This window comes from Clytia hemisphaerica, unplaced genomic scaffold, assembly GCF_902728285.1.
Source record: "Clytia hemisphaerica strain Z4C2 unplaced genomic scaffold, Clytia hemisphaerica genome assembly, whole genome shotgun sequence".
In the NCBI taxonomy this organism is placed as follows: Eukaryota; Metazoa; Cnidaria; class Hydrozoa; order Leptothecata; family Clytiidae; genus Clytia; species Clytia hemisphaerica.
Window position 1 is genome coordinate 268,451 of NW_027103353.1, and position 26,714 is coordinate 295,164.

At 35.3% G+C, this 26,714-nt stretch overlaps 2 protein-coding genes across 2 annotated transcripts; both read right to left on the bottom strand.

The window, feature by feature from the left end:
- Positions 1–383: 383 nt before the first annotated feature.
- Positions 384–25,574, bottom strand: LOC136820459 (nephrocystin-3-like). The gene is made up of 8 exons (XM_067076647.1): positions 25,523–25,574; positions 8,184–8,312; positions 6,973–7,024; positions 4,921–4,989; positions 4,534–4,565; positions 3,623–3,716; positions 1,882–2,007; positions 384–706 (listed from the first exon to the last, which is right to left on the bottom strand). Exons 2-8 carry the CDS (start codon positions 8,249–8,251, stop codon positions 623–625), a joined length of 525 nt encoding a protein of 174 aa, XP_066932748.1. The 5' UTR covers positions 8,252–8,312; positions 25,523–25,574; the 3' UTR covers positions 384–622.
- LOC136820640 (uncharacterized) lies at positions 10,632–13,591 on the bottom strand. The gene is made up of 3 exons (XM_067076838.1): positions 12,962–13,591; positions 11,734–12,663; positions 10,632–11,459 (listed from the first exon to the last, which is right to left on the bottom strand). Exons 1-3 carry the CDS (start codon positions 13,589–13,591, stop codon positions 10,632–10,634), a joined length of 2,388 nt encoding a protein of 795 aa, XP_066932939.1.
- Positions 25,575–26,714: the final 1,140 nt, after the last annotated feature.

Here is a 26,714-nt window from a genome sequence, read left to right on the forward strand (position 1 = left end):
CCATAACCAAAAGAGTACCATCAATTCTTTACTGGCAACGCAACACAAATTCCATCCAATCTATATCTCTCGGTCCACCAATGAAATTATTATCAAAATATAAAGCTTATAATAAATCACCATCATCATCTTTCAGCCGCGGTCGAGATGATGGATTCCACCCTCCGACGTCAAGAATTTGCAGTCGCGCATGGTAGTTTCCAGGTCACTATAATCAACTCCAGTGCCCCTGCTCACTGGGTCAGTGAAAGTTAACTTCTTCGCTGTTTGAACCAAACGCTTGGGCTTCCAGAGTAAGAGAGAGGAGATGACTTCTGTTGACGCACGAAGGCAATGACCAGGAAATTGAACACATCCAACTTTAAGATGGAGATGAGGTATTTGGAGGTTGGGTAATCGTGACAAGAAAGATTTTTAACTCTTCTTAGAAGACGTGTGTACATTCTATCGAGTTCTTTTTCAAGCTTCTGAAGTTTAATTAACTGCATTGGATCAGGAAGGCTTTTCCCATATTTGAGAGACAGAGGTTCTGTATACCTCCAACCTTGACTGACAATATTATTTCAACAACCTCGTCACTTTTTATCTCAATTTATAAGCCCTTTAACACTCCTTTTGATCCTTACTGTTTGGGTAAAAGATCTTCAATGATTCGATTCGGATTAGCAGATAAGTTGTGATAATGGGCAGCTAAATCACCTTGCCGCTATAAAAAAGAGAAAAATTGTTCTTTTTAGAGGCAGAGTCTTTATTTTACGTCGATTTAAAAACGGCCGCGTGTGCAGCCCAAAATTAGTCCTTTGAAATCGGACCCTTACATTTCAGAGAACATTTGGAGAAATTTGAGTCGATTTCGACGAAGAATCGACCCTCATGGTGCATTCTTTTGAAAATTATTGACCACAAGGCCATATTAATATATGGTCAGATTTTCCAAATTTCCACTTTTCTCATTTTTACTCATTGCGTCACTTACAGTGCACTTTTGGAACCTTAGGGACCGCACATACGGTAGGTCGTTTACCTTGAGTGCCCCCTCCCTCCGGTAGTGGATAGCCCATTAATTTATGATTTTTAAATGTTTGGGCCCCATGAAACATTGTTCGTCAAAATTAAGGCGCTAAAAATAAGAGGGAAAAAGTTTATTTTAAGTGGACATTCATTCAATCATTATTTTATGATTTTAAAGTATGTGGTCCTTTGAAACACTTTTGATCAGAATTAAGCATAAACAAGTTGCAGTTTAATTGATAAACTTTGTTTTAAGTGGCCGGTTAATGAAAAACGACGATTACAAATGTGTATGTAATATCTAACATTTTCTATGTAGCAAGGTCACCTCTTGAACCAATAATCACCCCCAGGTGAAGTTCCGGCTTACGGGGAGAACCAACCCTTTGATGAATGTGAATACTAATCTTAATATACCCTAGACCAAACCTAGCTTGTGAATTATAATTGATGAATAAGCAAACAATATTACTCTTACTTAGAAACAAAACCTTTAAGGTAGGCAATAGCAACCGGTTCAAATGAATAAACGCGCGGGAAAACGGGGAAAACAGACCAATCATAGAAGTTCTCTTGCTGCAATATGAGGATTTAGTGCGAAAACGGAGCGATCTGAGGAAACACGAGAGTCATGTAGCAATGCACGAAACAAAAAAGTTTAGCCATATAGGGCAATTTAGTATATCGCGCGCACATTTTACCAAACGAGATATTAAGATGATGAATTTTGAGGATTAGGATTTTACTTTACATGCTTTTTTTGGGTCGTTGCTTGACCTCGGGCAATATTTCTCAGTACAGCCCTCACTAACCGGTCATTATTGTATTATAGGAATTTGTCCACTTTTTTTGGGGCACACTGTATCGTACCTGTTCGGAGAATAAATGAGCCAAATTGCTCAAAACTTCCGATACGTGAACATCTTGAAATCCCAATTGGTTGATGTAAACGTTCATGGCTTGTTCATAGAGCTCTATAGCTTCCTCGAATTTGTTCTAAAAATGGAATAAAACAGAGGAACAATTTCAAACTTTCCTATCTGAAATTTTCGATCTTTTTTTTAAACCGTGCTTGTCACAATTTAAGGATTGATACGAAAGCGACCGTCGAGGTGATCTTTTTTTTCCAATGTGTTCTGAGAACATATTTCAGCTAGAAATGTTGATTTGTTCTGATCAGATATTCAAAAAAATTAATAATGATGTGTTCTGACGAGACAGGGGTATTATCTAGGTCATCTAATGTGTTTTTGTTGTCTAAGTAACCCTAGAAAGTATCAGAACACATCTGAGGGGGTACAGAATCAAGAGAAAATTTATGTTATCTTGTTGCCTAGTAACCTTAGAAACACATCTTTCGTGGATAAAAACAAATATCTTACAAGTTTATCAGTTGGTAAACTGTTGTCCTAGATTTTAAAACAAATCAAACCATAAATTATAAGTTTAGAAGACATATATTGCGATAAAGGTTTCCTAGAAATCAGAACACATCATTTGTATAACAGATTGAAAAGTCATAACATTTGGTCACCTAGAAGATAAGAACACATATTTCTAAAAAATCTCCGCCGGCTGTTTCTGTTGATAGATGCAACCCACAAATCGTGGTTGACAAATCAAGAGGTCCAATCTCAAAATTATTGCCTGAGAAAAATTCTGAGCATAAATTTCGAGATTGACCCTGCTTCATGTAGATGGGACACTCTTGCAAAAAGGGCCAATTTCAAATTTAAGGCTTTCTCAGACACTAATTTTGTGATTGGCCCTTTTGATTTGTCAACGGGGAAATATCATATTCCTTTAAACACTTAATAGGCTAACTGAATATAGATTGTCCGTCGAAATGAGTAGTGTTCAATTTTGCAGTTGACTAGTTTCCAGTGCTGTTTTCCAAATATTAACATTATATTTTCAAACGTTTTTCAAATATTTGAATGGCAAAACAAGACTCAGCGAAACTGGACATGCTTCCTTTTATATGGAAGCCCTATCCAGTCAAGTTGTTAGAGATTAGTTCTCGTGAGAAATGGATGTAAATTTAAGAGTTTCGCTATTTCGTATTTAAAACTTCAGACATAGTTTCGTATTGAAACAACAAGCAAGTTATTTAGGACATTCGGCGCGTCAATCAAACACTTCCTAGACGAAAAGCCAGTCTCCACTTGGACGCGCTTCGATCGCACTTTTTCGAGCAAAGCTTCCACGCTATTGGTCAAAAGAAAATGAAGCAACTCCATTGGTGCGATCTGACGTAACGGTTGAAAAAAGTTGAAATGTGTTCAACTTTTTTTTCGATCGCACACCTATATTATTATGACGTAATTTTTTTTCAAAGCAAAAAGGGGTTGAAGCCAAAAGGTGCGATCGCAGCGCGCACAAGTGGAGACCGGCCTTAAAGGCTTTCATTAAATGACCATAAACAAACAAAGTAAGGTCGCCTATCCGAATCACTAGAAGACAAGGTAATGACTAAGAAGGTTCATTATATAACAAGAGATCAATTCTACAAAAAAAAGCTTTGAAGAAAAAGACGTTAATCGCGGACAGTCATCGCAACGATGATCGGGTTAGAGGTACAATAACAAGTCCAAGTAGTTGTGTAAATTACCATTTTACTGAGGTGAACAGTCAATTCATTGATAACATGTGCAACTCGTATATCATCAACTCCGTAATATCTTTCCATCGCTTTCATGTGTGATCTACAAGCAAGATTTTAAATAAATAAAATATTTTTTTTGATCTTAAATAATAAGATTTTCTATATTTTTTTCAAAGAGAATCGCGTCTTGAGTTTTCTAAGTGTATCTTCTGGGCTGTCAGAATTAAAAACCTCCTAGCCTCACATCCTTCGACATTGCAAATGTACCCCCGGATAAGCAATTTTTTTAATTTTTTAGTTGATGAATCGGTCAGATTTTATCCCAATGAAACTATCTTAAGATTGAAAAAGATAAACAAGAGGCCGAAGGGACATAGCAACTGACGGATATTTGTTCGCAATGTGTGCACTTCTTAATGATTTATACAAGAGGCTGTTTCTTCCAGAATGAACTTGAATTGGCAAAGCACTTCTTACTGATTGTTAAAAAGCGCCGTTTCTTCGAAAATGAACTTGAGCGCTACATCTTCAAAAACGGATATACAGTACAGGGAACGGGGCTCGATTGGTACAAGACACCGCTTCTTCCAAAATAAACTTTAATTGGCAAAGTGCTTCTTACTGATTGTTACAAGGCGCCGTTTCTTCCAAAATGAACTTGAATTAACAAAGCGCTACATCTTCAATAACGGATATACATTACAGGGAACGGGGGTCGATTGCTACAAGACGCCGCTTCTTCCAAAATAAACTTGGATTGGCAAAGTTCTTCTTACTGATTGTTACAAGGCGCCGTTTCCTCCAAAATGAACTTGAATGAACAAAGCGCTACATTATCAAAAACGGATATACATTACAGCTAAATGTTAATGAAAGGCCAGATGCTAGTAAGACCAAAAATGGAAATTACACTTTACCTGTGAAGTCTTTCCAAACTGTCCATTCGTTTCTATATATATGAAAGAAAACACTTTGAAGTTAAACAAGCTGGCAGACAACATTGTTTCAACGTTCATCTAACGTTATATGGACCACGTTACTTATATGAGGACTAGGAATACATAGAAAAAAAGGTTCACAACGCGAACGTTGAAACCACGTTGCTTATATGAGGAGTAGGAAGTAACTGTTAATCCTGGAAAGGTTTTCTTAATTGTTTCATCGTGTTTTTCGAGATGCTTTTTTCTGAGCCTGATTCAAAACAAAAAATTACAATGACAAATATAGTCAAAATGATTTTACAACAAAATATTTTACTGTCGACATGAATTGACTTTCACAAAACCATTAATTATAGTTTTTACCTGAGATCGGTAGAGTTTCACCAAACTATTAATTACAGTTGCGAGATTTGGATCCTCCAATAGGTTGAGCTGAAGTTGAAAGGTGATAAAAATAAACATTTATTATGGTAGACTTTGAAAATGCCTTAAAAAAATGACAAAGGAGTGATGGCCATGTGATTAAAGGTGTTAGCACTTCAATAGCCTATTTCAAAGGATTCGTTGTTATGTTACAAGCTATTTTCTATTTAATTTTAAGAGGAAAAGTGCACAAATCTGTTCAGAAATCTGTTCGAGAAAGATGTTCAAAAAACTAATTGTCTACCATCATTCAATTGACTTGAGAATTGAAGAGTTCTTTTTCATTGCTGTTGTTCTTTTGTAAAACGTATAATCTCGGGTACCTAAAAGCCGGGGGGATTTGGATACTAATTAATTTTTCGAAAATTTTCCACCCAGGACATTCTTATTCCAACCCCCCCGCTTATTGTATTAGCCTCCTTTTCGAAAATTTTCCACCCAGGACATTTTTACTCCAACCCCCCCCCCACCCCCGCTTATTAAGTTTTGAGTATTCTAATCCCCCTGCTTATCCCGAACCCCCCCCCCCGGCTATTAGGTACACGAGAGCAATCTCAATTCACAAAAAAGTGTCCAACCAAAAAAAAAATGATTACTGCAATAACTTAGAAAAAATCATGTACTGAAAACACGAATCCTATGAAATAGGCTAAAACCATCATGGGTATAAATTCATAAATAGCTGAGCCAGCTGGCCGATCATATTTTTTATCACCCTGTATACGTGTGGATTAAATGGGATTTAACGATGCAATGATTTATATTAGTATTAAAACTTAGCATCTATGAAAAAAATGAATTAGATTATATAACAGTTTCGAATTTGGGAGTCTTTGTTTGGAAGTTTTACTTCTCAGCTTTCGAATTTCTCAAAATATCTTTAATCCCTAAAATCAATCATTTATCTTTTCAAGCAAGGTATTAATTTTAATGAAATTCCGAGAGCTATTATATCAAAGATTTATCTTTTCAAGCAAGGTATTGATTTTAATGAAATTCCGAGAGCTATTATATCAAAGATTCATCTTTCCAAGCAAGGTATTAATTATTATCAAATTCCAAGAGCAATTATATATCAAAATGTGTCTGTTAATACACCTTTTCGACCGTAGTCGCTCGGTCAGGCGCGTGCCATTTAATTATTTAATTATCCCCCTAAACTCGATCCAATCCTTTTTGACACCTATTTCTATTGTCTATACATGCGAAAAAAGGACTGTGACGGTTTTAGTGGGATAACACGGACAAAAGAATGCCCGCACGGCGATTGGTGGCTACGCAGGGGGGGGGGGTCCATGTACAAAAAAGCGGCATGTATCATGGGGTGGGTGGGTGTTTTCAAAAAAAATTTGCTGTTTAGTACTTGTGTACTATACATGGGGGTGTCAGGGTCAAATTTCTGATTTGCTGTTTAGTATACGTGTACTATACAGGGGGTGTCAGGGTCAAATTTCGGATTTTCTACTTAGTATTTGTGTACTAAAAAGCCAAAATCAAATCAAATTGTGATTTATTTTAGATTTTTGTCGAAATTTTTTTTGAATTCTCAATTGTTTTTGTCAATTTTCGAGAAAATTTTTTGAAAATTTTTTTATGGAAAGAATAAAAATTTTTTATTTTATGAAGGGGTGTAGGGGTATATATTTGGTAGTTTTCTGGATAGTATATTGTACTATGTAAGGGGGATGTTGGGGTATATTTGGCAGTTTGCTTGATAGTATATTGTATTATACAGGGGGTGTCAGGGTGTATTTGGGAGTTTGCTGGATAGTACTGGATAGTATATTGTAAAATATAGGGGGTGTTGGGGTGTTTTTGGGAGTTTGCTAGATAGTATTTTGTACATTTTGTACTATAGGGGTGGGTGGGTGTTTACAATCGAAATTTGCTACAAAGTACTGATACATGCCGCTGTTTTGTACATGGACCCCCCCCCTGGGCTACGGGCGAAAATGTGTATTACTTCATTTTTATACACATAAAAACAGTTACCGTGAAATAGATGTTAAGCGCTCTCTCAAGCATTGCTTCGGCTTTGTCATTTCTAAGAGAAGAAAGAAAAAGTGGACACTCGCCAATTCGAACTTTCAAGATTCATGATGGGCATCATTGTAGTGTCTTCCATGGACCCAACAGCTGATTGGTTGTCAGTGACGTATTGAATGATTTTACGTCACTTGCAACCAACCAGCTATTGGGTCCGTTATATAATATCAGCAGACATCGCAGTGGTGTATATCATGAAAAACTCGATTCAATTCTCAGTTCACATCTTGGAGAAACCATCTTAAAATAACTTGAATCTCTCTTTCACTTCGAGTTATAAATAGAGTTAACTGTAATTATCCGATATTCCAATGGCGGATTGGCGGCCGCCCACGCTAAAGCTCTAAAGGAGCGGGCCAATTTCCCATTGGAGAGGAATGATATTCGGCCTTTGATGTGCCGCATCCTGAGTCGGGTTCAACTGTCCTTGCCCGTAAAGCTAACAATATTTCGGTTCGATCCGCCAATCTCCGAAAACGAGGACTGGGTTACAAGACCTCCTGCTGCAAAATCCTTGACGCTGTCTTGCAAAATTCCGTAATGTAAACCTTCCAGATGTTGAAAATTTTCCCGACCTTCAGAGCTTTAGCGTGTCGAATGAAAATTTCACCATCTGGGTGCCAGATAATAACTGTAAGAAAGGAGTTAAGGTGTCTTTCCAAACTTCTGTGAACTCTTAGGTAAAAGTAGCGGAGCAGTACGAATCTCAATACTTAGTTTTTATCAACTAAAGCAGTTTACTTTGGTACACTTTTAGACTGGATTGGTTGCATTTTGAGCAAATAAAGGAACACACTATTAGATGAAATAAGTTATCAATTTCATCCTCGTCCTGTAATATGGAAGATTTCAGGCTTAAAAAGGCAAAATAAATAAAAAAACAATTAATTTAAACCAAGCTTTATTTCCACCGAGTGATGTCATGATGTGAATCAAGATGTGTAATGATACAAAAAGGATCTGCTTTTTATTTAGCAAAAAAACCAAAATCTCCTTTTATCTTTACTACTGTTCCATCTATGGTAGTGGACGAAGCTTAATGTGCACCAAATATTGATGAGGGTTTCATATGTGAACCAAGTGTAGACACTAATATCAAAACGGGACCTGGTTTCTATTTTACAGAAGAATCAAAATCTTCATTTATCTTTACTTACTGGCCCATGGTCGTGTAAACGAAGCTTAATTTGCACTGAATGTCAATAACCGCTTGATAATTCTGCATATCCCCATTGTTATCTTTTGTCAAATATCTGAGTGCTTGCTGGAGGACTTCAGCTGCTTCCCTATGATAAAAGAAAAAATTACATTTTAGTATAGTCACGTTATTTTATAAGAACAAGCTCTAGGCTTCGCTGGCCAAAAGGCTTTGATGGCCAAAATGTTAAGAACAAGTTAAGAACATTTTAAGGCTTTACAGACTCTAAAACACCCGATTTCTTAGGAAAATGGACCGAAATGATAGAAAAATGGTGAAAAAAAGAACATTTTTAGGCTTAAAACTTAAAAAACCGAAGGCTCCTCGTTCCTTTATGATTTCTTCGAACAGAAAAATATAGTCAGTTTTGAAAGTTTTCAGTGGAGTCAAAAAATGTTAGAAAGGTCTATTGTACGCACATTGAGTCAACAATAGGAAAAAAAGACATAACAATTTTTAATTCGGAATGATTTATGTAAGTTTCTTAAAAAGATGGATTTAAAATCGGATTATAAAATCAAAATATTATTACTAAAAATAATGGATGATCTAGCCTACGTTGCAAAATATAATGGTAGGAACAAACTGTTTATATAAAAGGTACATAATACATAATATTATACCGTAACAATTATGCTACTATCATATTACACCTATACTATACTGTATTATATAAATAATAGAGAATTAAAAGTCTGAAAGGTAAGGGGCAGGATTCATCATGGGACAAATCATTAAGATTAAAAGTATCGATAATTTGAAAACTGAAAATCATATTTAGAATCGATATATCTTAGTTGAATAAATAATGAACTGTTGTGGTGTCAATTTTCACTATGCTGTTGTATAGCTCTGTCTTAATTTGGAAAGATGCAAAGAGTATAAAAGCCGGTCTCCATTTGCGCGCGCTTCGATCGCACCTTTTAGCTTCAATCTTTTTTGCTTCAAAAAAAGATTACGTCATAAAAAATCTAACGCGCACTTAAAAAAAAATTTGAACACATTTCAACTTCTTTCAACCGTTACGTCAGATCGCGCCAATGGAATATACCTTATGGGAGTTTTTTGTTTTTCTAAAAAAGCAATGCATTGTGGGATTGTTAAGAGTGTATTACAATAGAAATCTCTCAAGAATTCCTAGAGGGAATTCTATTGTAATACACTCGAAACAATCCCACAATCAGTGGCGTTGTGGGAAAATTTTTCTGGAGGGGCCAAAGTCAATTTTTTTAAATGGCGCCCCCCCACCAATTTTCCAAAGTGGTGTCCCCACCCACCATCTTCTAAACTTTTACTAAATTTATTTGCCTAGGCATACTGAGGAAGGAAATATTTAGTGGAGAAGAGTAGATTTATTTTTGATGAATGAAAAAGGGAAAAACAGGCCCCACCATGGTTGGGGCCGACTAGAAAATTTTTTTAAATCGACTGCCAAGATACCCTAAATCACTAAATAAAAATTGACAAATTTGACACTTGCTAGAGTGAAAAGAAACTTAAAGAAATAGTGGATACTGCGAGTGAAGCGAGTGAAAAAATCGATGTTTTATGATTTCAATATTGTTGTCAGCAAATTGGTCTTGGGGCGCAGTTAGATTTTCATTTAATAATGCTATATTGTACACAAAAAAAACTTTTAAATTAGGTAGATTGCAAAGAAGTTACCAATTTTAACTCTATTGCGAGCGAAGCGAGCGCAAAAAATTGCAAGTATCTTAAAATTATCTCAGTAAAAATGGTCCTGGGCGCAATTTAAGGTGCATAAAGTATGATTTTTAAGATTGAGGCGTTAAAAAAAATCTCTTTTGGCGCCCCTTACTCTTCGGCGCCCCTTCAAAAAAGCTCCGCTGGGGGGGCCATGGCCCCCGCCCCCCCCTGCCACAACGCCACTGCCCACAATGCAAAGGGTGCGCGCGCAAGAGAAAACCGGCCTTAAAGCAATAGACAAATAGTAATAGGTAAAAAACAGACTATATTGTACAAAGTAAAAAGTAAAAATGTGCTAGCTGATTTATTGTTAATTTAAAAGTTGGCAAACTTATTCTATTCATTTGGTGGTTTTTCACGTGCTTTCTTCAAAAGAGTTATTGATTTCCTTCTATTTTGATGAAATCTACCGGTACATCAAAATATTCGAGAAAAAATCGAACGGTTATATTAAAATGATAAAAATTATTTTAATAATTTTTTGTTGTGTAACTTGTGCAAAAAGATATCATTTGAAGGGCATAAACCTGAATGAAGTGTAAACCAGGCTCTAGAATATTTTTTGGACCTGAAGGTAATCTTTTAAAAGAACAAAATATCCTGGAAAACAAAAGTTGGTGCCACACATACGAACACAGCTATTATTAAATTACAAATTAATTCTTAGTTATGACGAAAGACGCTTTAATATTCTATTGTATCAGATCACTCTCTTTCGTTTTGAAGGAATTTCACTGACTTCGTTTTCTGATGAGGCTTCTTTGTCACTTTCGTTTTCTGATGAAGCTTCTTGGTCGCTTTCGTTTTCCGATAAAGCTTCTTCGTCGCTTTCATCACGAACAACAATGATGAGATTGGCGGTACAACGCATGTAGTAATTACATGGGTGAAAACCAAGAATTCCCATATCGTGATCGTCGCAGATGAGATTAGGCCACTCAAACCCGTTAATCAGTTCATAGTTAGTTATAAATAAAATATTTCTATCCATGAGGTGTTGATAAGGACTTTCACCTTCATTGAAATCGTTATCCTTGTCGCCACTATATATTTTGTAATTGATGTTCATCTCTTGTAATTTCACTTCGGTTTCATCTTTATGGAATAATTGACCAACGATTAAGACACCGTCATTTGTTCTTTGACGCATCTTCTTTATCGCTTCTTCGAACGTTTTAGCACGAAATGGGGGACAGCCGTTGGGAAAAATAGGTGGTGGAAATTTCAAACCTTCTCTGTATAGAGAAGAATTTCTTTCATCTTGGTGTAAAGCTTCCTCTACTATAGCCTTCGGGTTGCGTAAGTTAGTTGACAGCTCGTATTTTGTGAAATCATTATACATTGGGATTCCTTCTCTTGCATCAAGAAAGTCACGATGACCGTTTTCATTAGACGCAATCCAAATGATGTCGAGCTGACCTTTGACAGTTTGTAATGCATTTTGCCAATATGAAACATCACATTCGTCCACGAATAATACTGTAATGTGTTTCTTTCGAATTAAATCGGTCAAGTTGTTAATCGCATTCTAATAGAGACGAAAAATAATTTAGTGTTAAAAATTAAGACTCGACAAAATCAGAATTTTAAGTTTCCTTCATCTGGTATAGATGAAAGTTGAGTGGCTGATAAACAGATTCATTATTTTCTTGCTAAAATAACGACATGTTGATGAATGTAAAGGTTTATATTTGGGAGAAAAGCGACAAAAAGCAAAACTTGAATCTAATAATCAACAATGACATTTTGTATCGCTTTTACATAAAATGCACTCCAGAAACCCCACCACAGAAGTAACTTACCTTATCGTCAAATGATTCATAAACAATCACTCCGTGTTGTTCTTCCAACTCTTTCTTCAATCTCCAAGTTAATAAAGTATCTGGAGAGTAGCAATTCGACACTACGTACATTATCCTGTTTTTGTATTCATTCATTCCACTTAACTGTTTGGCTTTCTGCTGTAGCAAGAAAGACTTGCCACAGCCCCAGCCACCATAGAGCAGCACTTTATTGAAACGGGAATCGTTTGCTCTCATTATGGGGAGTTGTTTCTTACTGTAGAATAAAATGTTGTCAGTTGTACATACGGTATCAATGGCTTCGGTGATGTAATCCACCCAATTTGTTGTAGTGGTTGGTGCAGTCTTTGAAGAGTGGAGAGAGAAGATGACGATTCGTAAAACATCCTTAAGTTGATTGACTGGGGGAACGTAGGGGATGAAGGTTGGTACAATAGGGTATTTTGAGAAGATGTTTGTAAGCCAGCCTTTAAAATTAGTGTCCAGATTGATGAAATGTCGAGTGGCATAAAGTTCAGTATCGTTCTCAACGCAAACAGCTGGATAAAAAGTCCAACCTGATCCGAGTTGATCACTCAACCTTTCTTCAATCAACTCGTGATATCTGTCGAGTTGTTCAAACGCTCTTGTCGAGGCGAGTGTCCGTTTAATTTCTATACCGATGATCAATTTTCTGGACCAAGAGAAAAGAAGAACGTCAAATTCTTGTTGCATTCGGTTGTTCACGTTAGTACGAAAGTCAAGAGAATTCAGAATAACTGTGTCTTGGAGCACTTCCTCATCTTTGAGGGAATAAAGGTGGTCAAAAACAGAATGCTCTGCTTTTTCACCGACTTCGGAAGGTTGGAATTCGAAATACCATCTCATGATGGGATCCTTTGGTGGATTTTGTTTGACCAGCTTTTCGATTCCTTTCTTACAGTTCTTAACCTGAAAAATCATGAGAGAATAAGCAAAGTGAAATCTCGATAAGTATTTCATACTCTGACTCAAAAAGTAAATCCAGAAAATTTCTCAATATTTTCGTTTGCGAAATTTAATCGAATTAAAGTAAGTAACAGTTGTTGTACGGTACAGACTTCGAAAATGAGACGATTCCAAATTATGACGTAAACGAGACCACATCCAATTATTGTCTTCTCTGTAGCATATACTTGAAATCAAAAATTAGCTAATTAGCTAGTTAATCATTTAAATATAAAAATATATACACACATGAGAAACGTACCTTTAAAGCTTCATTGAGTTGAGATACTTGCATCGTTGTCAGCTTTTGGATGCAAGCTTGTTTGAAGGTTTGGTTGTCAGATGTTGATGCAGGAAGATGCACTTGGTCCGTTCCCAACTCTTCGATCAGTAAATGCATAATTTTGATATTGCGAATCCAATATGTGAATTCTTTGGCGTTGATTTCGTCGCTAGAATTGGATTGTTGAAGATCATGGAAGGATTGCAGCTCCTTGGTAAACCAATGGTTAGGGTTGTTTAACTTCAAATTATCCAAAGATTTCTGTATTGAAGGTTTTTTGACGTCTCCGTAATCGAGCATGTGCACCGATGAATTCGTTTTCGCATATTGGTCGGATTCGAACAGAGGTGGGATAAAAATGGCTTCGTGGAGGGTAGAGTCGAAAAGTGCTGAATCGGCGTACTCACGCTCGAGAAGCTGATCAGCGGCTTCGATTGGGTCGTTGAAAAATTGTCCATTGCCCAAATTGAACTTTTTCTTTTGTTCGTTCAATACTTTTTGTGGACTTTTTTTGATCTGTTGATAAAGTGATTTTTGTGTACTGCAATTCGTTGGAACAATCGACATGGGTTTTAAAACAAATATCTCTTGTTTAAAACGTGATGCCATCTTTAGTAACCAAATAAAACTCTCGAGTCGTCAGTCAAATGAAGAAATAAATTTTTTTTCAACTCTATAAAAAAATGAGTAAAGGACAATAACCATTAAAACTTTCTAACAAAAACCTCATCAAAAACACATTAAAAACATTTTACTTGTAGTTGTGTTATGACTCGATACACTTTTTACGGACACCCTGACAGGTAACACTTGCGTTAAAGACTCGAGGGATTTAATATCCTTTACAATGGTTTCAAAACGAGGCAGTCGTTGCACCCAAAAATAATCTTTTATCCCTTTCCGTGCCGATGCCAGCGAACACCGGCACGGCCACTTTCGATTTCTTTGCCGAGGTTTTATTTTTGAAAGTTTACTAAAAGCTTGAAAAATTGTCCATTGCCCAAATTGAACTTTTTCTTTTGTTCGTTCAATACTTTTTGTGAACTTTTTTGGATTTGCTGGTAAAGTGATTGCCGTGTACTGCAATTCGTTGGATCAATCAAATGAGGTTTTAAAGCAAATATCTCTTGTTGAAAACGTGATGCCATTTTGTTAAATATCTCATCGAGTATTCTTTCCAATAATCAAAAACTATGATTAGTTTCTCGTTTTCTGTCTTTAGTAATTGACGATACTGTTTTTATGAAGGAGTGTTTTTTGATTGACTCATGACTTGTATTAATTAATTTCTATATCTTAAAGAGTAATGAAGGAGTTATAATACCTACTATTATAACAACCTTATTGAACAATGGGTTGTGTTTTGATGAAAACGGATTCAAACCGTCTATATCTATCTATAAGATAGAAGGATAAAGAGTCATTCAAAGTCATTACTTTAATTAAAATGACGTCTAAGGAGGTGTTACCATGGAAATATATGGTAGCTTATCAACAATCAAATAAGAGTAGTTAAATCAGCTTCCGGTCTATTTATCTACTTTAATTTAAAGAAGATATCTCTTCTTATAAGATCTTATCCATTCTATTTATGATTAGTTTCTCCTTTTTTCTGTCTTTAATAACTGACGATATGTTTTTTTCTGAGCGAAGGTTTTTTTGATTAGCTTATGAACTAGTATTAATTGATTTCTTTATCTTATAGCATTATTGAGGGAGTTATAATACCTACTATTATAATATTCTCATTGAACAATGGGTTGTTAAATATGTAAAATTTTCTTGCTCGCTTCGCTCGCATAATCCTTGATATCATATTGACCTATTGCCATTGTAAAGTTATTCAAAATAATCAAAAATTTAAACGGAAACAAATATTTTTTCCTTATTTTTCTAAGGGCGCATTTTGTGATGCAAATATTGCATCCAGCGAAAGTGTTTTGAGCCAAAACAAAAAAAGTCTAAATGAGAAAATTTTCTTCGTCGGCGCTAATGATGGTCGTCTTTCTGTAATCGCTTATATTGTTACTAAATGCAGTACACAAAATGATACCGCATGAACTTGGAGACAGTGAAGGGTATTTGATTTTTCGATAATTTACAAAAGTAGGTAGATAGTTCTAAAAAAATTTATATGATTGCATCATCGAACATTCAGAAAAAAAACTCTTGTGACGCCGCACCGTGTAAGGCAGGTATGTCACTTGCCGTACCAGATTTGTACCAGTAAATGGTCAGTGTTGAAAATAATCAAAGATTCTGAATGAATTGTTTGACCAAACAAGGCATATTAAGGTAACAATAGTGTGTTAAGGCCGTTTTCTCAGCAATGAAAGAGTGAAAGTTGTAAAAAAATTTTCGCGCTCGCTTCGCTCGCTTTTTCCTTTCCACCGCTTTTCTTCAATGAGACAGGGGTCTGCGTCCTCTGGTTCTAGCACCTCTTTGAAGCTCGCGACTTTCCAGATCATGAATTTGGGCCAAACCTCGATTTAAATTTATTCTCAAAATAAAATATATTTATAGGGCCTGCGACGAAGAAAATTAGGGGGGAAACCTTAAAGCTAAGGCTTAACTTTGCACTTACCTCCTTTAAAAAGCAAATTCAGGCAGGGTTTATACCACCGTACGCCAGAGAAGTATTTTTTTGTAACTTTGGCGTGATAGACGTGACAGACCTTAAACATTGCCCTATGAAAGTTCCAATAATTTTAAGAGCTCTTAAAAGGTCGACGCTGTCGGGAATAAGGTCAAAAAACTTCAGAAAACTCTATGTTGGCCATAAAAAGGTCAAATTTAGCCCAATAAGGTCACAATCGTTTAACAAAAGAATTAAAAGCAAAATCAGCGCGTGAACGTGAAAATAGTTTTCTTCGCGCGTGAATATGTGAATTGGCAAAAATTTTTACGTGAATACGTAAATTGAGGGTCGACTGGGGGGCCTCATATATGGTAGCTTATCAACAATCAAACAAGAGCTATATACAAGTAGACAAATTAGCTCTCCGTTTTTTAGCTATAATGATTTAAATAGGATAAAACACAATAAACCTATAGCAGCTTCTTGCCGTTGAGTACATTTTTACGCGCGCAGCGCATCTCCTTTGGTATAATGTGCGCGCGGTCGACTAAGTTCCTATATATCGCTCAACCACTTTCAAAATTCAGACTTCGTGTATGACTACATGACATCAATTTTCGTATCAATTTTTAACCCTATTATTATCAGGCTTTTTAGGATTTTGTATTCTCAAGGGGGGGTGTTTTCCACCAGCCTTGCATAACTTTTGATCTAGAAAAGATATGGACTTGAAATTTGGCAGAAATGTTCTCTACCATAAAAGGAGTTCATAGAAAAAAATTTGAGTTGATGACGTCATCATAAAGGTGATGACGTCATCACAAACTTTCACACTTATCGCTGACCAATGAAAAAGTACTATTCAATAAAATAGCAATTAAAGTTGATTGAATGGAGATTTTTTATTTCTGTTTTGAATTTCTAAAAGCCAAAATAAATATCTTTAACATATTTGCTGGTTTTTAACATACTGATAAAATTGATGTTTAAAATCCATGCAGAAAATGAGTAATTTTTTTCAAAAAATAATGACGTCATTTTTGATGACGTCAGCAGTTTTTGAAAAATTTTTGAATATTTTTTAAAATATATTATTGATACCTAAAACCTGTCAAAATTTGAAGTCAGTTGGATGCCTAGATCAAAAGTTATGCTAAATTTAAGATTTTGGGATTTTACAGGGTTTTAGCTGGATTTTATGATATGGCTGCACAAAAAAGTCATAAAACCTGATCTGGTCGGTGTATAATTGTAAAATTTGGTACACATGCTGCTAATAGGATTATATTAAAAGTCAAAAACTTTCAGAGTGTTAAAAAAAATTTTCAATGAGCTATTAGCAAAAGAGTGCCAGCCTGGTGGAAAACACCCCCCCCTGATAAAAATAGGGTTAAATCCTCAGATCACTCCGATCGCAAGTGAAGGATCCTCAGTGCTTTATATTTTAAATAATGAGATTGCTCAAAAATGCTCATCCGTTACCATTAGTTACGTAAACATGACTGGTTGCGGACCGATGACCAATGACCGAAGCAATTTCTGTTGAAATTTGTGGAATTTTCTCCTCCGAGCTATTTCCACAAGGACCATATTCTATGTTATAATTGAATATAGAATTTTGAGTATCAATGCAAAGAAGCTTGTATTCAAGTCAAATTTCTTCATACCTCATCAACAGTAGACAGCACCAAACAAACAGATAGACAGGGAGACAGGGCAGCACCAATAATCAACAGGACGAAGGGAAGTATAAAATTTTGTATAGCCATTCATCTACAACATTGCCCCTTGGTTTTCCAACTTGAGGGTTGTTGGCCTTAACTTACCTAGGCTAGCTCTAGCAACACCCAAAAGACCAGTATACTGTACAACTAACAAATAAGGGATTTATACAAAATATATTTTGAATATTTTATACCTGTAGCTGTATCATCACTCTCAGTTATAAAACGCATACGTTGTATTTGAATTTATTAGCTAACAAAAAATTAATCGAAGTTTTTCAATATCCACCATCTCAAATATGAATTCTCGTGAACAACAGAGAAATTCACCATTGCCCCTGAAAAACATGGGACAAAATATTTGTTTCTATACTCTTAGGTTCCAAATAAACGGGGGGGTTCGAATAAACAGGGGGGTTGGAAAATTTTCTAGATTTTAATAAACGGGGGGGGGGCCTAATTGCCGGGGGGGTTGGAAATTGTACTTCTGAAACCCAAAAATAAGGTAAAAATAAGGTAAAAATAGGCTAAAATCAGGCTATTTAGAGCAAAATAAGGGGCCTTCTCATTGACAGCTGAAAATATTCTTAGAGATTAATAAACGGGGGGGTCCTAATAAGGTCCGGGGGGGGGGGGTTGGAAAATTTTCGAAAAATTAACAAGCGGGGGGGGGGGGCCCGTTTATTTGGAACCTAAGAGTAATTCAGTTCTCCAAGCCCTCTTTTCTCTTGATGGTTTTCGTGAATACATTTTTAACAAGCTCGTAAAATGAAAATAAACTTGAAACTTGAACTTGAATATATACATCACGCTCACAGCACAGGACATGACCAACTTCTGAAAAAGTTAGCTAATCCCATTGAATATGGATGTAGACAATTGGAGATCACCGCACCACATACACCAAAATTTTATTGCAAACTATAAACTTTTCCTTCACATGCGTTTAAATGTGGAAAACTTTTGTCGTGAACTATTAATAGGGGTAGGGGGTAGAGTAACTTTTTTGGGGGGTATCTTCAGATCTTCTTCGCCTGGTGTTTTTTCTGTTCCATATAATGATAGAAGACATTTAAAAAATTTTTTTTTTAATTTTATGTATTTTTGACGAATTCCAGCCCAAAAAACTGCCCGGAGGGGCTTTTTTACCAAAAAATCAGCTTTTTTGAGGTTTATTCTTCATATCTCTTCCAAAACTTGCTCAAATTCAAGATGTAGTGTTTTTTTATGAAAGTTTAATCTATTGTGATGGATTCTGCGCAATTTTTAAGGTCAGAAACTTGTCCAAAATTGGCCGAACCCCCCTGGGGGTACTGATTCGCACTATAGGCAAAAATTGGAAAAAATGGCATTTTCTGGCCTTTTCAGGCCTGTAAATATGTCAAAACTATTGCAAATCTTATATTTTTCACTTGCTGTACTAAATTTTATGAAGAAACAACAAAATAATCATATTGGATTGAAAATTGTGCCCGTTGGAGCCCTAAACGAGCTGTTTTAAGCCGATTTTGGGTAGCAAAATGCTTTTTAAGGCCAATTTTGCAAGTTCATAAACTTTAAACTAATTGATTCACACGTCTGAAATTTTCAGAGATGGAAGTCTTCAGTAAAGTCTTTAAGCAAAATGAATTTCAAGATTTTCACTTTTTAAAAAAAATCATAATGGCGTCTTCAAAAAATTGCTTTTTAGCAAAAAAATCAGATTTATCAAAATATAGCATTTTTTAAGGCAAGCTTCTACAAACTGAGTTTAAATGCTGATTGAAATTTTTTTTGCAGTGATATTACTCTGGAGATACTCCAGGGAAATCAAAATCATTTGGGTCTGGGATGCGTCTATGTCCCCCATTATGGAAATAAAATCCCTGCTAAGAGCCATTTTTCAATCAAAAATCCAATTTTTGACTGGAAAAATCTTAAAAATGGCAATAGACATGAAACTAAAATCTTTTTGCAGTGAAAGTCTTCTGGAAATACTCCAGGAAAATCAAAGTCATCTGGGCTTGGGATTTGAGTATATCCACCATTTTGGAATTGAAATTCTTGCTAAAATGCAATATTTCAATCAAAAATCCAATTTTTGACTGGAAAAATCTTAAAAATGGCAATAGACATGAACCTAAAATCTTTTTTATTATATGGAACAGAAAAAACACCAGGCGAAGAAGATCTGAAGATACCGACTTTTACCCCCTACCCTATTAACTTTTCCTTTGCATGCGTTTAAAATGGGGAAAACTTTTGTCGTAACTATTAACTTTTATTTTGCATGAGTTTAAAATAGGGAAAACTTTTGTCGTGAACTATGAACTTTTCCTTTGCATGCGTTTAAAATGGGGAAAACTTTTGTCGTAACTATTAACTTTTATTTTGCATGCGTTTTAAATGGGGAAAACTTTTGTCGTGAACTATGAACTTTCCTTCGCATGCGTTTAAAATGGGGAAAACTTTTGTCATGAATTTGGTGATTTCTTTCATCGGGCGTTTAAAACTTGGAAAACTTTTGTCGTGAATTATGACTTAGGCGTAGATCATAAATAAGTTGTGTTCGCGTCGTCCGACCGACTCACTTTCTATCTTAAAAATCCAACACTTTTCAGTCGGAAAGTGGGAAATCTATCGGATTTTTTACCAATATTTTTCAAAGCATTTTATACATTTATCGTTAGTCGCCAATTGGATCATCCAGTGTTAGTTCAAAGAAGCTTTCCGTCTGTAATTTTTCAAAGATTGTTTGCGCTAAAAAGCGACTGTTTTTTGCAACCGTGATATGTAACAAAGATCATAATGCAGCTAGTGCGCTTGAAAACTCTTGCCGCGCGAAAAAACCTATGTTCAGGGCGCATTTTACCGATGATTCTAGTGCTGACCGACTGCCTAGGTTCAGAGTGCACTTTTCCGACGATTTTAGTGCCGACCAACTCACTTTTTGGGGCTGGAAATGACGCGAACACAACTTATATGTGATTGACGCCTTATGACCTTTCCTTCGCATGCATCTAAAATGTGGTTTACTGTAATACTTTTGTCATGAATTTTCCTTTTTTGCATTTTTTTGGAAAGAATGAAATCGTTTCCCTGGTTTGAAAGTTTTTTTCTTTTTGGCATTAGGTGAGACCAAATTAATTGTTTTGCAGGCCGTCTTTTTCAAAATAGAAAAGTAATAGTATTGAATTTGCAACTGAACAAGTTGAAAATTTTAAAATGTATTTGTAAATTCATCTCAAAACTTAAATGAATTCAAAATATCACAATGAAAATGACACAATAATATCATTCATCAATAAAGAGGAAAAAGTCTGGTGCTTTAAAATGTCACAAATTATTTAGATCTTGACCTTCTGATCCTAGATTTTCAGAGATTTAGTTTTATTATATACTGACTTGCTGACCAGGTATGACCCATATTCTTCAGAAGGCCTTCCTGTATTTGTGGTCCCTTATTTAAAAGAATTATATTTTGGAAATAGACCTTTTGCTATTTACGATTTCATATTAAATAATTAAAAACTCAACATTAAAACATTAATTCACTAATGTATAATTAGTTAAAGTGGATTTTAAATATTATCATAAGTCTGCTTGAGTTTTTTATTCATTCAGACATGACATTGCGGATAGCAAAAGGTCTGTACTAAACTTTTCTTCCTTTTTTCAGCATTTTTACACATGATAGTATTCCAAAAAATTCATCTCTCAGAAATTTTGATATTTTCCTTGGTTTATTGTAAAACTTTCTCCATTTTGTAAAGTAAAGGTGTAAGGTGAAGCATGACGCTACAGATCAAATCTGTGTTTTGACTGGACTCACCAACCTTTAAGATTATAAGGGTACAGTCTGTTTATTGCGACAACTCTTTAATTTCAAGATCCTCTGAGAGTGTCTTGTGTTATCATCTTACTTTAATATACGGCGTTTGTTTGGCATTCATTCTTTTTGTTTGCAACTTGCAAATCGAGGAGGTTCTGGGTCGCTTCGCAACTTAAATTCGTGACATTTACGGCTTGTTTTTGTCACTCTCACATGTCTTTGCTATGCAAACAGAGTGGGGGAACGTACTTAAGCGTTCTGGAGCGCGCGTAACCCCTTTTTCTAAACATTGATACTAAATCAACAAAACATCTTTGTCTCGTCAACTCGAACAAGTTTTATGGTCCCTTCAGTTAAGAATGCCGAGTTCTATGTATCGGAGGATATCGATGGCGACGGTAAGTGAAATCGATACAAAACAAAGTAGATAGTCGATGTGGGCTCTATATCGCCTTTTTGCTCACCTAAACAGACGACGGTATTTTGGTGTTTTTACCGTCGTCGAGCAAAGTGGACGGTGGTTTTGGAGGCATGTCAACTTTGCTTTATACCACCCCCTCCATTTATCTCGAATATATAAACTCACTAATGCCTTATAAACCTTAGTCTAGAATTTAAAATTTTAACAAATTTGTGTTTCCCACGCGTATTTAAGTAAAGTAAGTAAAGTAAGCTCATACACACTACAAAACCATGTGCAGTAATTTTGAACATAGAATTATTGCATAAAAAGTTATCCATGATATGTACCATTGCAATGTCTTTCTGGCATTACATCACAGACCCAAATCGTCTTCATTAGCTTCCCCTTTTCTCCTTTTGCTATCAGTTGGAAAAACATTATTAATACAATAATAACTGGTTTGGAGGTCAATACGGTAAAATATTGACCGCAGCCGAAGTACAGACCTAGCTTGCGAGGTCTGTGCGCAGGATAAGGTCAATATTTTATGTATTGACCGAGAAAATAGTTATATTATTGTGTTTATTAACTGCTGAACATTCTTTGTGTGTTTCTGGCAAAAAAAATGCATTTTCCACTCATTTTTTATGACTTTTTCGTTTCTTTTTTACCCAATATTTTCTTTGATTTATTCTGACGTCACTTTCTTATGAGAAGTCATTGCAACGTCAGTTTTTTAAATCATGTTCAAACTGACGAAACTTTTCTATAAAACAAATTTCCCTTTTCAAAATCATCGTCAGTTTGACCAAAGCACTGAAGTGGTCTTTACCGTATTATATTGACCGCTAGAGAACTAATCAAAATAGCGCATTTTCTTGTATTGACCGGCTTTTACTTCAACCAGTTAATAAAGAGACATATTGCGTTTATAATTGGTATCTTCGTAATTCTAACAACGATGAGAGGAACATGATGAACAATTGAGGATAAGCTGTATTTATAGGCAATTAGCCTGAGGCACTTTGACATTGTTAATTAAGAGTAAATCCACTTTAACGAAGATGTTAGTAATTAAACAATTCTGTGTGACGTTTCTTTGTGTAGTGTTACGTCAGGAACAGCGTTGTTGACTACTGCCTGCTTGTTGAAGTTTCACGAGGAAGCTGACACGGATTTTATTCATACTGAGTGTGAGAGTTACATTGAGTCCAAAGACGTATAGGATTACGGGGTGTGGAATATTTACCTTATTGTTCACTGGCCCAAGGCATGCATGTTACATTACATCTAATGTAATGATATGCTATATGCGGTTGGATTATGAGAAAATAGAAGGGAAAGAATAGTAGGGAAATAGAAAGTTCCGACTTCAAAATTCAGTTTTATGGACAATCGAGTCATGCTCGATGGTGGGCATTATTATCAATAATGTTTTTGTGTGAAAAAATATATACAAGGAAAAAGTCCAATGAAAATCTGCAAAAACGGCGATTTCCGGTATTTTCTCTAAGATTGGACTCAACCATGTTTTGGGCATTGCTAATACATAAAATATAAAATCGGAAAAAACTAATGATGAAATCTCGAGAAAATGTCCAAAAACGGTTTTCAGGCATATTTGCGGGATTTTCGGCCGGAAAATTTTTTTCGATAATCGGGCTGCGTCACATTTTGGACATCACTATTTTGCACCTTTGTTCCAAAAAAAAACAAAAACTAATGAGCCAATCTTGAGAAAAGCTGGTAACAGACGGACGGACGCACAAACGAACGGACAAAAGGTTAATTTGAAGGACCTCCCAGGTAGGTCCAAAACAGTTTCTGATGAGATGAAAAAGTTCTCTCATTACCACACGGTTGCATAAGCCCTGGGAAGACGATTGTAGTTAAAAATACCTTCACATGTCTGCATCGTACACATCCCGTATCATTATTAATTATTTTGAAATTTGAGATTTGATGGGTTTATAAATTTAATGAATTGATGTCGAGATAAATGAATTCCCGGTGAGTGTAAGCCCGGGGGTACCTAGGCAAGTGAAAGGTACGAGTACGTATTACCCTTAAGGATGTTATTTTGGAACCTAGCAGTCCCTGTAAGTGTCAAAATAAAAATAAAAATTTTAAATGCTAGTCACATTAAAGGTCGGAGAATTTTCAAAGATCAAAATTTCTCCCAACCAGGGTAAAATAGCCCCTTCACAAAATGTCCCTTTTTTCTTCCTTTTTAGTCCTGTTAATGTCCGAGAGTCGAAATTCGGGTGGCGCACTTACCCGTCGGCTCGCAACCCTGGTACGTCAAGGATGTATCAGCTGTCAAAAAAGGCCAAAAAACGACGAATTAATTTAATCCTAACTTCGTCTGAACTTTCCAATCAAATAGAGACACTCTTAAAAGCTGCCCTCATTTAAGCTAGATATCTTAATTGTACTTCTTCTTATCTTTTTAAGCCTTTTGGGATGACTTCCAGCACAGCTGGTTCATTAAATAGGTGGTCAAATAGGTCAGATTGGGCGATATCTGAACATAAATCAATAAATAATAAAGTGTACGTGTTTAGGATATCAATTTATGGGCAATTTATTAGACAAGTGAATTTTGACAGGTATTGAATTTCGAGTCCTTTATTATAGTTCGGCTAGTTCATTCTCATGAATTTGTTTCACCATTAATTTTGACACCTAATGATGACATGGATGTTTACAAGTTTTTGTCAAATGACCCCTAGTATATCCATAGTGTAAGAAAGCCGCGGCTGGAATGATGGTGCTATTGTTTTTGTCGTAAATGGATGTTGTATCTGTGTCTCCGTGGTTTATAAGAACTAAATCGAAGCTAACAAAATCCTTAACCTTAAAAGTGTTTATAACATTCCATTGAAGAACAATTACTTTTCAAGTCTCAAATTTTTCTCACTGCCCTCTCTGATTAGCTTGTTTGAAGTATACATTTATAAATTCCAAATTAATTTTAAGAAATTTAGGACCAAATAACGCACATTTTATTATAGATACTAATTTTCAAATGTTAAACTTTGAATACTTGCTGTCACCTCAATACTGTCGTTTTTCGACTGAAATTTTCACGGAATGCTGCTTGAATATTAAATTTATTTACTAATACCAGAAATAATTTTTCAAAGTAATCAGGAAGACATTCGATGCACTTGATTTTCTTCAAGTTCTTAAAAGGTCTGACACTCTGTTCGTTCTAATACTTTAAAACCAAGAGGCCTTTCTGTTACTTTGATCTCATGAATGCGTGAATTATCAAGAGATTATTTATGAGCAAAATTACGTCTAACGAGAGAGTTTGTTAAAAGTGAAATTGAATTGACAATGGATATTGTCACTGAACCATAACGAAAATTTTCCTTACAACAAAGATAGAACATCAGAAATTCAGCTCTTTGACCTTTTCCAGCCCTTTTTATGTTTTTCATCTCTTGGATGTCCAAAATCCACAACACTCTTTACACTTTTTGTTGAAAAACCAAATCATATTTTGAAAAAGTACTTGTATACACGTTTTTTTTTTATTAGAACACCTTAAATTTGGCTGAGCCTGGATGTGCTTATTTTTTTTAGCAATTTTCAGCCTAAATTGTTCTTAAATGCGTTCTTAATTTTTCAGACTACTCTAAATCGACAATATGATACAAAATAAAGAGCACTTAAATTTGGCAAAATTTGGACAATATTTGACTCTCGACTTTTGAAGATCCATCCCTAAATTCGGTTAAAACTGCTTAAAAAGAGGAAAAAATTGTAGTTTCTTGTCATTTTTTTCCAACCTGAGGCTGGGCATGTTCTTACGATGTTCTTAATTTTTCGACGAATTTCAGCCTATATGTTCTTATAAACTAGGTTCTAATAAAAAAAAAAACGTGTATTGCTCGTACCGACATTTGAAATTTCCCATTATCAGTTGGGTTAAAGTTTAGAGTTTTTGAGCTCGTCGTTTATTGCAAGCTAGGGTCGGAAGACAAGATTGAGATTTAGAAGACAAAATATAACTTACCATCATCATGTGCTAAGAATGATATTGAAAACAAACCAAAAATAAAGAAGGTGATACCCAAAATCTTTCAAAGTAACTCGCAACGCCAAGTGAGCCATCCAAAAAAAGAATTTCCATAGAACTTCCATTGAGGACTATTTTCCAAACGATTGTCTTTAATTTCTTGTTTATATATTTTTTTACTTGTGAGTTCTGAAAAGAAACAAGTTGATTGATGTAACATTGGTGATATTTCTGTTGAAGGAACAAAGACATTTGCAGTGCCCACTGGTTGGAAAATAAAGTTTCCTTAAGTTCTTTAAGAACTAGTTCCCAATTCATGATATGCACCACTGTAGAGTCTTCTGAAAATTCTTAAAAATTTTTCACCCAATGCGTAACTTAAACAATAGAAAAAGTGACGTACTGGGTGGAACAAAAACAGAAAAGTTGCATAATTTCGTAAAGTCATTGAATTGAACTTTACAAATAAGTCGTTTTTTTTTTCTTTTTTTCGAAGATAAATATTACAACCAAAAAAAAATAAAAAATACAGCTATAAACCTGTAGAGACACTGTTGGCGTTTGGAAACGAAAATGTATATGCTGGAGAAAAAAATGTCCTTTTGAATTCACGGAAGACTATCTGGTAAATTTCATGAGTTTCCAACTTGGGAAAATTCTGTTCACCAGCTGGCACGCAACGTTGTTCTAGCGTTCATATAACGTTATATGGACGATGTGAACATTGGGTAGCGGAAGAACTATGTGGTAAATTTCACGAGTTTCCAACTTGGGAAAATTCTGCACGCCAGCTGGCACGCAACGTTGTTCTAACGTTCATATAACGTTACATGGACGTTGTGAACATTGGATAAGCGTTAAAACAACGTTGTGTGTCTGCTAAGGGTAAAAAATATGTACAAAAAGTGCTTTTTCTGTTTTAGGTTAAAAATAGATCCATGAATGAATGTGATAAAACATTTAGTGCATAAAAATCCTTAAAAAATTCAGTTTAATTCGTAAAAAAGCTTTTAAAATAAGTTCTCCCCATACTATTTTTCATCTAAGATTTGACATTACAACTTGGTCTTTAAAAAAGTTGGTCTCTTTATATGTTATGGGTGGCAGGTAATCGTAACCTGTAACACTTAATATTTGATCATTGACGGATAAATTTCATTTTTGACGCTTAATTCTGATTTGTGACGGA